Source organism: Fusarium odoratissimum, assembly GCF_000260195.1.
Source record: "Fusarium odoratissimum NRRL 54006 unplaced genomic scaffold supercont1.31, whole genome shotgun sequence".
NCBI classification, from domain to species: Eukaryota; Fungi; Ascomycota; class Sordariomycetes; order Hypocreales; family Nectriaceae; genus Fusarium; species Fusarium odoratissimum.
In genome coordinates this window covers 140289-153416 of record NW_022158715.1, presented here as the reverse complement: position 1 = coordinate 153416, position 13128 = coordinate 140289, and the positions used below count along the sequence as shown (strand labels likewise).

General features: G+C 48.2%; 5 protein-coding genes and 1 non-coding gene across 7 annotated transcripts; 2 read left to right on the top strand and 4 right to left on the bottom strand.

The window, feature by feature from the left end:
* Positions 1-1377: 1377 nt before the first annotated feature.
* Positions 1378-2831, bottom strand: FOIG_13158 (uncharacterized protein). The gene is made up of 2 exons (XM_031214259.1): positions 2583-2831; positions 1378-2527 (listed from the first exon to the last, which is right to left on the bottom strand). Exons 1-2 carry the CDS (start codon positions 2758-2760, stop codon positions 1485-1487), a joined length of 1221 nt encoding a protein of 406 aa, XP_031055969.1. The 5' UTR covers positions 2761-2831; the 3' UTR covers positions 1378-1484.
* Positions 2832-3095: 264 nt separating this feature from the next.
* On the bottom strand, positions 3096-4304 carry FOIG_13157 (uncharacterized protein). Of its 2 annotated transcripts, XM_031214258.1 has the most exons (4): positions 4192-4304; positions 4040-4142; positions 3854-3988; positions 3096-3803 (listed from the first exon to the last, which is right to left on the bottom strand). In XM_031214258.1, exons 1-4 carry the CDS (start codon positions 4222-4224, stop codon positions 3250-3252), a joined length of 825 nt encoding a protein of 274 aa, XP_031055968.1. In that variant the 5' UTR covers positions 4225-4304; the 3' UTR covers positions 3096-3249. The 2 variants fall into 2 exon arrangements, with proteins under 2 accessions (XP_031055968.1, XP_031055967.1); XM_031214257.1 differs by having other exon boundaries at positions 3149-3803; positions 3854-4142; positions 4192-4295.
* A 1498-nt stretch (positions 4305-5802) lies between these two features.
* FOIG_13156 lies at positions 5803-5918 on the top strand. Its single transcript, XR_004093451.1, has one exon. It is a non-coding gene; the product is annotated as a 5S ribosomal RNA (ribosomal RNA).
* An 800-nt stretch (positions 5919-6718) lies between these two features.
* On the top strand, positions 6719-7189 carry FOIG_13155 (uncharacterized protein; the record flags this gene model as incomplete). The annotated part of the gene is made up of 1 exon (XM_031214256.1): positions 6719-7189. The coding sequence occupies one exon, from the start codon at positions 6719-6721 to the stop codon at positions 7187-7189; it is 471 nt and encodes a 156-aa protein (XP_031055966.1).
* A 181-nt stretch (positions 7190-7370) lies between these two features.
* On the bottom strand, positions 7371-11022 carry FOIG_13154 (tRNA(Met) cytidine acetyltransferase). The gene is made up of 4 exons (XM_031214255.1): positions 10934-11022; positions 10693-10878; positions 7844-10633; positions 7371-7793 (listed from the first exon to the last, which is right to left on the bottom strand). Exons 1-4 carry the CDS (start codon positions 10948-10950, stop codon positions 7586-7588), a joined length of 3201 nt encoding a protein of 1066 aa, XP_031055965.1. The 5' UTR covers positions 10951-11022; the 3' UTR covers positions 7371-7585.
* A 252-nt stretch (positions 11023-11274) lies between these two features.
* FOIG_13153 (uncharacterized protein) lies at positions 11275-13051 on the bottom strand. Its single transcript, XM_031214254.1, has 2 exons — positions 12433-13051; positions 11275-12378 (listed from the first exon to the last, which is right to left on the bottom strand). The coding sequence occupies exons 1-2, from the start codon at positions 12758-12760 to the stop codon at positions 11702-11704; spliced, it is 1005 nt and encodes a 334-aa protein (XP_031055964.1). The 5' UTR covers positions 12761-13051; the 3' UTR covers positions 11275-11701.
* Positions 13052-13128: the final 77 nt, after the last annotated feature.

The following is a 13128-nucleotide window of genomic DNA, read 5'->3' as shown; positions in this document are numbered from 1 at the left end:
GATGGGGATTTTTGAATTGACCGTTGCAAGATAGCGTTTAACGAACACCCTCCTTTACAGCCATCCATTGCATTCTCGCAGACCTACCCTATCGCAGGACGAATTGTTTGTTATCTGACCACCTTCAACAGCGGGAGCTCCTCGACGCTAGAGAGATTCTATAATCTAGGCACAATTAATTAATATCTTACGGGTACCCAATGAGACTATTTCGGATTAGACTCAAAACATTAGATCCTTCAAGGCATCACCGCCTCGTCAATATGTTTGCTGTCAACTGATCTGAATATGGAATATGGGTCCCTGGCGCACAACGCTTTGTTACAGCATCTCGCCTGATGTGGTTGCAGTTGCACTCGCATCTCCATCCACGCTGATGCTGGCTTTGGGCGAGTTTCCCCACTTTCAAGGGATGGATGTGCTGCACGACACAGGAGATCGCGGGAACCGACGAATGAGGTGTTGCGGCCTTTCAGGCACCACGCAGACACTTTCACTTTTTGCATTTCAATGTTGGGGACACAAAGATGGTGACTAAAACCGAGTCGTTCCGATTCCAACGGGTTTGCTCATCAAGTTTCACTGCTTGTCCTTCATCAGCTAGCCGTTGAGGACAACAAATGTGCCTGTTTTAGCAACTGGGCTGGAATCTACTCTGCCAGCTGGCAGCTAAGCGGTTGTGTTACGATGAAATGCACAATTATCCTCCGACAGATGCATTCCGGACGATTAGCTGCATACTGTCGTCTATTTGTGGTTGTATCGAGTGGCCTGGCCTTGAGTCTATCGGCATCTAGACCTTATGGCCAAGTCCAGAACTGATTCCAGCATGAAAAACTCCGGTGTCATTTGCACATTCGCATTTCAAATCACCAACTTCCATTCACGCAGGAGGATGCAAACACATCAATCTCTTGGCATGCCAACTAAATCCAAGCTGGAACCGCAAAGGCATCTCACAGATGCAACCTATAGCATCTTCATGCAGATTACCTAACAGGTATTGCTGCACCTTTTTGCTTGGCTGTTCCTCATCAGCCGCTTTAAGCGTAAGCACTTCTTTTTCCTCCATCTTTTGTTGTTTCACCCGAAAGCCTCTGTTCCCAACCCGCCCGGTTTCTGCTAGGGTCTAATTGTTACAAGCTCCGATGGCGTCCGAGCCCGCCTTGCAGATCATCTCCAGTTCCAATCGGCGCCTTTCCGGATCCTGCAAAGTCTCATTAATATCATCTTTTTTTCTCTTGGGAATCTCAATACGATCTTGGTTAACTTGGCCCCTGCGTCTTGGCCTTGCTCCAGAAAAAAAAAAAAAAAACCCGCACTTGATAGCTTGAGACTGTCGCAGACTTAATCCTTAAAGACCAAGACCCAGCGTCGATGAAGTCATTGTTGATCGACAACCAAGACACGAGAAACAAGGGTTCAAGGCATTGATTCGCTCCAGTTCGTATCGTTGACCAACAGCAATGCAATTCTCAAATTGACTATCGTGAATTGTCCTTGATTTTTCCACATGTCGAACACGTCCACCACTTCTTTTCCATCACCGTCCCACAAAAACTACATTCCCATATCTGCGATCCCGACGACGCAGCTTCTTGACTTGTGACTCTTGGTCTTGAATGCCGCGCTGTTGTAGCAGACTTCTGCCGATCTCGTGGCGGACTCGAAGTCGTCAAGTCAATAACAGCAGGTTGCGATACTGGCGATCTGGATCGGTGGTTGCTCTTAACCTGTTGTGTCCTTGGACTCATCTCGGACCGCTCCATCCCACAAGCGTCACAACAGAGATAGTTGGCAGGATTGTGCAGAGTACAAGTGCTGCATGTCCAGCCTGGAGGCACTTTAGACCTCTCCGAACTACCACCAGGTCCCCTATGCGGGATTACTGATCCGCCTCCATTTCCAGTTGGATTGTCTGCCGTGGGAGCGATGTAAGAGTTGCCGTATTCGACAGATTTGTCTTCCTGCACTAGTTCCCACAGGGCTTGAGCTATGGCTGCATCGTTAGCCTCGTCTTCTTCGGCCTGTGTTCGAAAACCGTTCTTTGTGGCATTGTCTGAAATGTTGCGAATTTGAGTTTCGCTGAGGTTATCTGTGCCACAACCCTTGAGGATCCTGCTCCGCCGTTCGGCAGCATCCGCAATTACTCTCCGAATATCTTCACCTGGCCGAGGAGCAGAGCCCCCTAGACGTTTGCCTGATCCAGTACCGGGACGAGCTCGTCGCTTCTCTGCAGCCTCTCGTGCCACTCGACGAGCTTCAAGAGGTGGTATTCTTGAGCCTCCAAGACGCCGCCCCTCTGAAAGGAAGCCTTCTCCAGTGTAGCCTTTAAGAACCAGACCCTCGTGCTCATCTCTGAGTTGATCCCAAAGAGCATGAAACTTGGCATCGTGAGGGCCATGGACTATGTGTGACAGCTCGTGTAGCATTGTATCAACAACACTTTCGATGGGCATAAACTGGTTCTTATCTCCAGCATGTCGCAAACGAAGACATATCTTGGCTCCTCGGTTGATATTGAGTCCTATGAATTATATTTAACATGGTAGATGACCTGGAGAAGCTCATCTGGGACCTACCTAAAAGATTATGTTGTTCAGGATAGAACTCGGCCAACTCTCGGACTTTCCAGTTGCGCGCTCGCATTATAGGCTTCACAAGGGAAGCTACTTTCTTCAAGGTCTGCAGGGCATCGTTTGCTCTGGGAAGCTTGGCCAAGTGGCTATACGACAACACGAGCGCATCGTGTTCGGGCATGATGATGTCGTGCCTTTGTAGGGTAAGCTGTTTCACGATCGATGCAGGTGTTTCAGTGTGATAGAAGAAATGTCTTCATGAGCTAGGTATCATCTAGAATGCAACCTTGGTGTAATACAAAAGGATTCATCATATTCAGGAAGTAAATATTTTGGAGGAACTGCTGGAGGTCAATAGGCCACGTAAAGTTTAGGTGCCTTGGGCTTTATTGCCCCTGGGGCAAGTGATTGTATGAAACTTGAACAATTCGCAGTTACATACGCTGACGCAAGTCGTCTAGAAATTTCCGAGCTTCACTGACGTGACTGACTAATCACCACCACTTACATTCTTACGGCCGGGCATGGTTCTAGAAGTTCCTCACAATGATACACCGATATCGGTGTACTTTTAATACCACTAACAAGGTTTCTATCAAGATGCAGAGGCTTTTCTATTTGACGTTTCCCCATGCTACAGTTACTATCAGCTGTGGCTCATGGATCACAACTATTCAGGCTTCCTGGCTACGCCTCTGAGCCTCACATAAGATATCGTCTCCCCACCAGAAGGATTACGACAGACCTCCCTCAGTACCCCCACGCATTCCTGCACAGCTTCCTCCCTCTCCTTCTCATCTGAAATAGCATCTAAGAACTGACTTGCCATGAGTCTAATCCAGCCCTCAACACCGCCTTTGTCAGCTGGTGTTGGCCGCCATTCCCGCTCTGCCCGTTCAACAACGAAGCCTGCGTCTTGCAGCGCCTTTGTGACCCAAGCTTCGTCAGGGAAGAACCATGGATCAGCTGCAAGGGCGGCTTTCATACCGATGCGGCGGCCTACAGCACTAAGAGCAGCAGTTCGCATTTCAGAAACGTTGCCGAAACCGCCCATCTCGAAGACGAATGAACCACCAGGGGCCAGTGAAGCGTAAACACCCTTGAAGAACTGAGCACGAGTATCTTCTGGGCGGAGAATCCAGTGCATGGCTGCATTGGAGAAAACCTTGGTGAAAGCTCCTTTTTGTAATTCTGGCTTGGAGACGAGCTGCGTAGCGTCCAGGACTACAAATGGTCAATAAATCAAGGATGAGCAATTAGGTTGGTTGGCTTACCATCAAAGGTAGAGTTCTGAGAATCTTTGCACAGTTCTCTGGCAGCTTCAATCATGGAAGCTGAACTATCAACGCCATGCATTGAGCCGCTTCCCTGTGCCAAGATCTTTGCGAACTCGGCATTCAAGATGCCATCTAGACGATCAGTCTCAGGTCTGTGGTCCAACTTAGGACTCAAGTACATACCTCCACATCCGATATCAAGAAGGACATCATCTTTCTGTAAATCAAGCCATTGAACAACTTTTGTTGCCAGCTTAGGGACAAAAGAAGCTGAGTGCTGATAAGCCTGGATTTGGTGTAAGTGTGAAGCTCCCTCAACGACAAAGCATACGCACGTTGGTAGACCATCTATCTTTCTGTTCGGCCATCGTTGCGATTGAGAAGTATGTGGATTGGATGAATGAATACAAGAGAATAAAACAAGAGGATTTACGGCCTCTTTATACCTGGATTGCTTACATTGGAATAATCATGAACACTGCCTACCGTGCCGGAGCTACCGCCGAGATCGGAGCACTCCAGGTTGGAACCCCAAGAACGTGCATGATAATCGGATTTAGAAGTTTAAGGATTGGTGCTGCGCCTTTGCGGACTTAGGCACGGAAATTGTGTCTTTTATTTCTTATTCGACGACTATACAAGGCTTTGTTAGAAAATGTGGATTCCAATACTTACTTGTTTCTATCGTGATCCGAGTTGGACTCGGTAGTCTCATGAGATACCATTTTCTTTCTCCATGTTTGGTACCCCGCGGTGGGGTTGCATTCATGGCCTGTCACTTACACGGTTGTGTTTCATTGAGACAAAGGCGTGCCTCAAAAGTATTACACTGTGTCCTATCAGATCATGCCTGTAAACTGATGCATACCACGTCGGAAGGCCAAATGAAAAGACCCTGTTTATGATGAAGAAAGGTTGTTGATGGAGGTGTCTCTGAATATGGAGAATGTCAAAATCGGTTATACTGATGGTTCTCTCCATCTTTCTTCTATCCCTATCAGCCAACCTTTTCTCCTCTAATCGTAGTATGAGATCCTCTGTAGGGGAGGCAAGAAAACTTAGGACCTCTCTACCCTAAGTAACAAGCAGACTTAGGTAATTTTAGTATATCTTAACGTCAGAAGTTTTCTTGCTCTCCGGGGACTCTCAATTGCTGATAGTATGGGACTTGCTGTGAGATTAGAAACACTGTTATTGATGGCTTGGATTTCGCGTACCTAGTTCGAGTAATCCTCGGCGTGACACGGGAGCGCACCTTGAATCTTCGTGGAATACTAACATGCTTCAAGTCTCCTTCACATCGTCACTTGAACAATTCAATCACTGTTCATCTCGCAGGCTGTAGTGTATTCGTCTGCCATTGTTCATACTCTAGCTGCAATTATGATGGGGGTGAACAATCCCCGAACATCTCTTGTTCACAAGGGCAATTCGTCTATAAGTTCCATCCAACACAGACAATTTCAGATTTGTCCATCCTACAACACATTGACAATATTGACGAATTCGATAACCCAATAAATCCCGAGTCCCTTGCAGAAAAGAAGAAAAAAACAGAAAAAGAACATAGATCATCATGTGTCGCGAACACGTCGCTTTATGCCCCGAATGTTGGGCCACAGTCACCCTTGAATGGAAGCATTGCGGACCTTATATTAACGCAGATCCAGTAGCAGTTCGCAGTGACAGTGGTCATCTGATCCATCCTGTCGCATAATTTGTGTCTCACGATCTTGGAGTCGTTCAGGAGGTTTGCGGCTCACTAACACCAGAGACTTGTCTGAGCGAAAGCTGCCCCAGCAAGACTCCAGCTGGGAACAGAGAGAGCTCTGAAAGTCGAGCTTTAAGAGATGAGAGGTAAGATACGAGCAATGTAGAAGGACCCTATTGGATCTGCTGTCAATATTCACCTTCATATTGCTGTTGTGCTTCTCCATCTGTCACATACGACCACAGCTCGTGGAGAATACGGGGTCCCGTCTGCTCCCCCAGAGTCAAGCCGCGAAGCGCCGGATTAGTAGTTGGGTCGGTGACGACCAGCGAATACCTGGTGTTGTATGTTTTCTTTTGTTTATTCATTATCTTTTTGGCGGTTTGAAGCTGTACCATGGTAGTTAGATTTTGTTGTCTTAAGTCAGTTGCCCATCATCGACAGATACTCAGAAATAATAGACACTCAGAAACAATAATTGAGCTAAAGGACAACCTGACACTTTTACAGGATTCTACTGGAGTATTCAATTACATTTTGTTCCATTGTACGTAGTCCAAATCTTGGATAGGAGCAAGTGACTGCATGTTCTCCAGCGAATCACGTCTCTGTCCTCACATAGCAACTCGCTACCACTGCCACTGCTGCTGATTGCTACTCATTGCTCAGTGTGCCACTGTTTTTTCAAGTCTCAGTTGTTCATTTTACAGTGTTCGTTGCCTAACATTCCAGCCCTCTTCTCTCTTAGAATGCCAGTTCCCAAACCCTTCCCCTTCCTTACACATACCCTCCAGGCATCAACAACTTGTCCATACCTGAAACACAGTTGTTACCGCAATACTTCAGCACGAACTCCTAGAAACCAGAAGAAAAAAATCACCAAAGAAATGTGTCAAGAGATCGTCCCACAATGCTGCCATTGTGGTGACAATCTTGGTATCTATATCATACCTTGTTACAGCTGGTACGTCTCGGCACAAGTGGCTGACCGCGAGCGACGGGATATCCCGCAAGCATGGAACTGTAAGTATCGTACCAAAGAGTTCCAGCCTATGCTCACAGGCTGTTCCAATAATGACATCTGCCTCTCGTGGTTTGGAAACATCCTCGGGGGTTTTGGGAACGCCCGGAATGAGGGCCCTGTGATCAGAATGGCCCGTGACTTTGTCGCTCATGAGAAGTTGAAGGAATGGGAGGCTCAATTTTCTCGTGAGTATTTTGAGAAGAAGCCTATTCCTCCTCGCAAGAAGCCTGAGGGATTTATGTTCTTGATTCGCCAAGATATGATGGGAGACCTTGAATCTGTCACGTCTATTGACAGTCTCGAGTCTGCAGATACAGACTATGGAGAAGGGAGTAATCAACATAGCCATGAAGATAGTTATGATGCTGACAGCGAGAACTCAACTCAAGACAACAAAAATTTCAGCGATGACGCCTCCAACGAGACCTCTCAGGTTGACCCCGAAGATTTGTTCTACGGTGATGCCACCGAGGGTACCCCTGATGTTGAAATTCCTGAACGCAAACTCGTTCGAGCGTATGACGAGCCGGCAGCCCCTATCTTGAACTTGTTCTTCCCTATGATGGACCTGGGACGTGATGGTGATTTTGTTGAATAAGAGGAGTTCCTGGGAACGACATTTGGGTATATCTTTGCAGGACAGACACCTGGGCTTCCCTGGTGGAAGAATGAAGGTACCCAACTGGCATTGAATGTAGAGTATCTGGCGTTTCGGTGATGAGACCATAGAGCTTTTTTGTAACTGTAGCACAGCAACAAATTGATAACCCTGATTTCTACACAGATATTATTGCCTAACTGAAAGTATTTGTGATGCAAGCTACCTTCCCACTCATGTGAAGCCTAAGTGTCATCCTTACTCAAACCATCAACAATCCTCCTCAGTCGGTAAAATGCAGTCATATTGAAACAGTATATTGATTAAACACGTCTGTCTATCGAGAAAACGCCGTTCCATGTGCCAAACCTAACTTTAGGATATTCTTCATCACTCTCACGCCGACTTTTTCACCCTCTTGCTCTTCTTCTTCTTCTCGCCAAATGCCTCCTCATAGACCTCAGCCGCTGTCTGGCCGCCGGCCTTTCTCTTTTGCTTGGCTGACTTTACGCTGACCACGGGGTTTGACTTGCCCTGCTTTGTCGCACTCAGTACCTGTTTTTCCGCCTCTTCCCAAGCAGGAGTATCTCCCTCAATCTCATATCTATTCTTTGTTAGCAGATGTCCTTGCATGTGTATCTCAATGTAGCTTACTGGTCAAGTGGCAAAGAGTCAATGAGCTCTCTTTGCTTCTTCTTGAGCTCCCTCATTGCTTCATCACCACCCTCCTCAAGTTCGTCGTCCAATGTTGTAGCTAGAGGAACGTAACGCTCATCGACGATCTCATCGTCATGTGCGCCACTAGCATTCTCGCGACTCACACCAAGACGCTCAACCTTGGGAAGTTCTGCGCCGACAGCATCGGAGACAAGACCGGCGAAGTGTTTAGTAACCTTTCGCATCATCTTAATGAACATGGCAAGGGCTTGAGAGGTGGACATGTTGATCTCCTGGGCAACCACATCGATATCTTTGCGCTGCAGACCAAGAGCCAGCATGACGGCCTGCTGGACCCCTGATAAAGTAACGTCTCCCTTGATGCGTCCTGTGAAGTAGAGGTGGGCGATGGTTGGAACAAGATCGAGAACAACGTGGTAGTCAAGCATGTTGTTGGCATATGACTCGAGTCGCTTCAGGTCGAAAGGGCTCATATAGATATCAAGATCAGTCTTGGTCAATGGTTGAACTTCAACTGAGTCCAGTTGCGCTCCCAACTTGGCGGCCTCGTCAATACTAAGGGCAGTGATAGGAGTGAATGTGCGGAACTGGTAAGACAGGAGGGACAGGAAACGCTTCTGGAAATCTCTGGAGAAAGCCCCGAGCCAGCTTCGGTCCTCACTGTTCTCAAGCGGCCGCAGCATGACACAGGTATGCTCGCCAGTCAGATCGTTGGCAGTCTGTCTTAAGTAGACGGGCGCGAACGAGGCCTTCTTCCAGAATTTGTGAAGAGGTTGAGTCAATCCGTAGCTAACACCAACATAGTCGAGTCGCTCGGGTTTCTTCTCTGACAGCTTGGCGAACAAGGGAGGCATCTTATTGATATCCCGAACCTTGATGTCATCGTCGAGCAAGTTGGCGTTGGCGAGCTCGGCATCAGTAACTCGAGTCATTGTCTCCTCCATAATCTGATCCTCGTCCTCAGACAGATTGGCGAAGCGCCCCTCGTAGTAGTCAACGAGCAGTTCCAAAGCCTTGGAACCGTATCCCATTGAAACATACTCAGGGTTTGTGGCAATACGAACAACTCGAGCACCAGATAGGGAAGCAAATTCCTCATCTTGGAACTGCTGGCTGACAAGCCAAGGAATGAGATCACCAGACGGTCGCTGTCCTCGGCTCAGACTGTTAAGGACGCTCTGCCTGCTGATCTTTCCTTCCAACGAAACCTGAATGACACACAGAGGCTCGGGTAGTCTGGCGCTGTCCTCAGAAACAGGAGGAACAAGAACGAAGAGCTCGTGTGCGGGGGCATCACTCATGAGTTGAAGGTCGTCTGGTGAGTTCTTGTAGTGACTAGCTACATACAACGCAACCATTTGCTGAAGGAACTTCTCGGACACAGGGTGGAAGGAGAATAAAGTATCTCGGTTGACGTTCAAGAGCTGACATTGTGTAGGGTCGGGGCATCCGTTGATATTCGACTTAGCCTTGGGCAGAGTCGCGTCGAGGCAGAGAACCGTGTTGAGCCACTTCTCGACAGCATCCCCCTGAGCATATCGAATAGGCTCAGACAAGGTGATCTCTCGCAGCTTTCGTCCCGCCTGGAACTCCTCAGTCTTTGAGGTCTTACCAGTTGATCGATCAGTGATCTCCATGCCCTCGCCAGCTGTGGAAGCAGTGCGCGATTGGTCTCGCAACTGTTTGATGAGCTTGAGAGAAAGAGATCGACCTGTACCCTCATAGCCGTTGATGGTAGAGGCCATGAAGACAAGATAAGGACCCATGAGCTTCTTCACAAGAGGCAGAGGAATAGCCGCAGCCTCATCAATAACCACCAACTCGGCCTGCCCCAACACGTGTGCATCTTGAGGTCGAATGTACTGAATAGTCTGTCTGTGTTGTCGGTGAATGTTGACTCGAACAATGGCCTTGTTGAAGTCGGGGTTTGTACTCTGAATAATAGAGTAATCGGCGTGGTCAGCATAGCCCAACTCGTCAAACCCCTTGAAGACAAACTCAAACAGAGTCTTCAAGTTCTCAGGCGAAGGGGAGGTAATGAAAATGTTGCTGTATCCATACGCAACAGCAGCTGCGACAGCGACACCCATTGCCGCAGACTTTCCACGACCACGAGCAGCAGTAAGAGTGACCGTACTCCGTAGGGTTTTCTCAGCGATGGCATCTGTGAATGTGATAAGAGCCTTGGCCTGGTCAACAGTCTTGGCGAGAGAAATAAGAGGTCCTACGGGCTGTCGTCCCTCGTTCTGCTCCTTCATGGCCTCAAGCTCAATTTGCGACTCTGTCTTGGGATTGTCGAGGTCTGGAGGAGGAAGCTTCTTCACACCCTTTCCACCTGAGATAGGGAGAACGTTCATCTCATCATCGATAACCAAGCAAGAGTTGCAGCTTCCCAGAGAGAGAATAAATCGCTCGTTGAAACGCGCCACGACATCGTCGTGGGCCTCTGTCCTATAACGCGAGTGGACATCCATTGACAGGCTGTAAAGCTGCTTCAAACTGTTCATGCCCTTGAGGAGCAGAACAACCAATCCACCACCCTCGACAGTTTCGATCGTTCGGGCAAGAATGTTGGGGGTAATAGCCTCGAAGTCCTGGAGAATACACATGCCGAAGGTCTGACCTAGGATCTTGTCGGTCTCCTTATAGTAGGTATATCGGATGTTGTGTAGCGATACGAACAGCTCGAAGGGGTCCTCGGTATTGGCTTCTCGAATTCCTCGCTTGATCTCCTTCTTGATCTTTTGCTCGCGCTTCTTTCGGTGACTGTATAGCTTGGGTTAGCTGCGTCGCATCGAGGGAAGAGATTGTCAAGATCTACTAACCTGGTGAAGCCCAAGAGCTTGTTCTTGTAAGCCCAAAGAACTGATTTGTTCTGCTTGATATCAAACTGGGACATGATATAATGCAGACGCACTATCACGTCCTTCGACCTGTCTCCCACCACGACGAAGAAGCTTCTCTTCTTTTCTTGCAGGCCATTTTGAATGAGCGCTGGAATGCGCGAGTCACTATACCGATGTCAGTTGAAGGGATTCAGAGCCATACCATAGCATTAACACTTACACCGCCTTGCGCTGCATCTTTTCAGATTTTTCTTCAGACCAATTGTTCTGAAAATACGCTGGCGCAAATGCGATCTCGTTTTCGAGGTGGGACCCAGCGTCTCAAAAATCCAAAATTTTGGCGGTCGATAAGTTTCTGCCGGGCGGTGAACTTCGGTAAGATACTTTGGAGTGGGGCCTCCACCGAACCTAGCTTCAGTCACCGAGAACTCCAGAGGTTGAGTATAGTGGCGCTCAGTCTTTAAGAGCCGCGGATGAACATTGTTTATAGTCTGAGGAACGAGAATGTAAAATAGCCACTGTTGATTGACTCTATGACTCATGAGATGCTTCTTCGATCCATTGGAGGCTTTCGATATGCGCTACAGACTCTTACTGCATTACCAACACTAAGTCATACATATTCTTAACCTATCAGTCACAACACATGAGCTTTTAATATCAAAATCGACTTCACTTGAACCCAAATTATGTCTGAGGACCAACAGGTGAATTGTACAGCTATTTATACATGATTCGCGTATCTGAGACTGAGGTCACCACGGAAGATATCTCAACTCATTTGAAAACGATGATTGTTACCTGCGCGAGTCTATGGAAACATAAGAAAAGTCTCAAAGCGCAATGCCACAGTCCAAACTCAATGTGAGAGAGCTTCTTCTCCAATGCCCAGACACCACGAATGAAAAATGTCCTTCGATATGCCCCGTATGCGAGAGATCAAAAAGAGGAACATGACTCGAACAACCAGGGAAATATGTACATATGTCTAAGTTCGATCCAACTTGCGGCGCAGGACTCGCGTCCTCTTCATAAGCTTCTTATACTTCTTCTTTTTCATCCTGAGCTTTCGTTGTCGCTTCACGCTGATGGCGTGCATGTCTCGGCGGCCCTGGGCCTCGTTGAACTTGAGCTGGCGAAGAGCCAGACGCTCGAGGAAGCTTCGCGGTTGGTTGTCCTGCACAATCTGAGGGCTGTGGGCCATGATACGGACTTGGCCATCCGGATCGATGGACTCCTCGATGGTGAAAAGAGCCTTGTACATCCGGTGTTGGGGAACGTCCTCGGCGGCTTCGATATCGGCAACGGCACTATCTGCCTGACCAGCAGCCTGGGGTTGAGGCAGAGGTGGAGGCCGGAAAGGCAGGAATTCACCTGACATGGTGTCGATCTGGAGGTACATGCTGGACTCGGTACCATCGGGGTTCTTGATATCAACCTTGTGCATTCCTTCCTGGCCCTCGTGTCCACCAATGGTCATCTGAGCCATAGGCCCTTCCAACTGTTCGATAGCGCTGGAGAGAGTTGAATCTGTATCGGCCATCTTGTTGTTTCTGGTTCGGGAGGCAAAGATGGAGGCGAAGTGCTCATCGGTAACCGCTCGGGGCATGGTCTGAGTAACCGAGATGGGCCTGTGTAGTGAGAAGAAACTTGATAGTCCCAGAGCTGCGACAATTAGCAACCGTCTCCCCTATCAGCGATGTATATCCAAAGCTTTACCTTCTTGTGACATGTGATGCGTGTTGGGAACGCTTGGCAACTTTCTCATAGAAGCCGCTCGATCGGAAGCATCCTTGTTGCTCTTTCGCTTTCGCTTCTCATTGCCAGACTTGGGTGATGTAGCAGCAGGCACCGACTGGCCAGCTGAGATCTCGTTGGCACCGTTATCAGATTTCGAAGGTTTTGAAGAAGAACATCGTCGCTGCTGATTTCGAACAAAGACGGGAGTGGTCTTTGAAGTGGCTGAGGCGAGGACGGAAATGACACCGGTCTGAGGGGTCGAGGAGACGGCTGAGGAGACGACTCGGCGCATAGATGAAGGCAACATGATGTGTTACCAGGCGCTGAGGGGCCGCTGCGTGAGAGAGAGGAGGAGAGGGAGGTTTTGAGGGTCAGGATGAGTTCCTGATGTTGTTCGGTTCTATCTACAAAACCCGGATTTGGCCGCTTGGGAAAAGGCTGCGCTGCGATGGGCCAACGTTCTGACGCTAACTATTTGTGGCCTAAGGCAGCGATAACGACTTCGATGAGTTGAGGACATAAAAAGCATCACATTCAAAGACTAGGCAGAGAACCAAAATAGGAGAACCTGTGGTATATATATATCAGCAATTGTCTGGGTTCATTAATTATAAGCTAAGTATACAGTGATCTTTCTCCTACTCTCTTTTTGACTAAGCAAATCATTCATGTGAC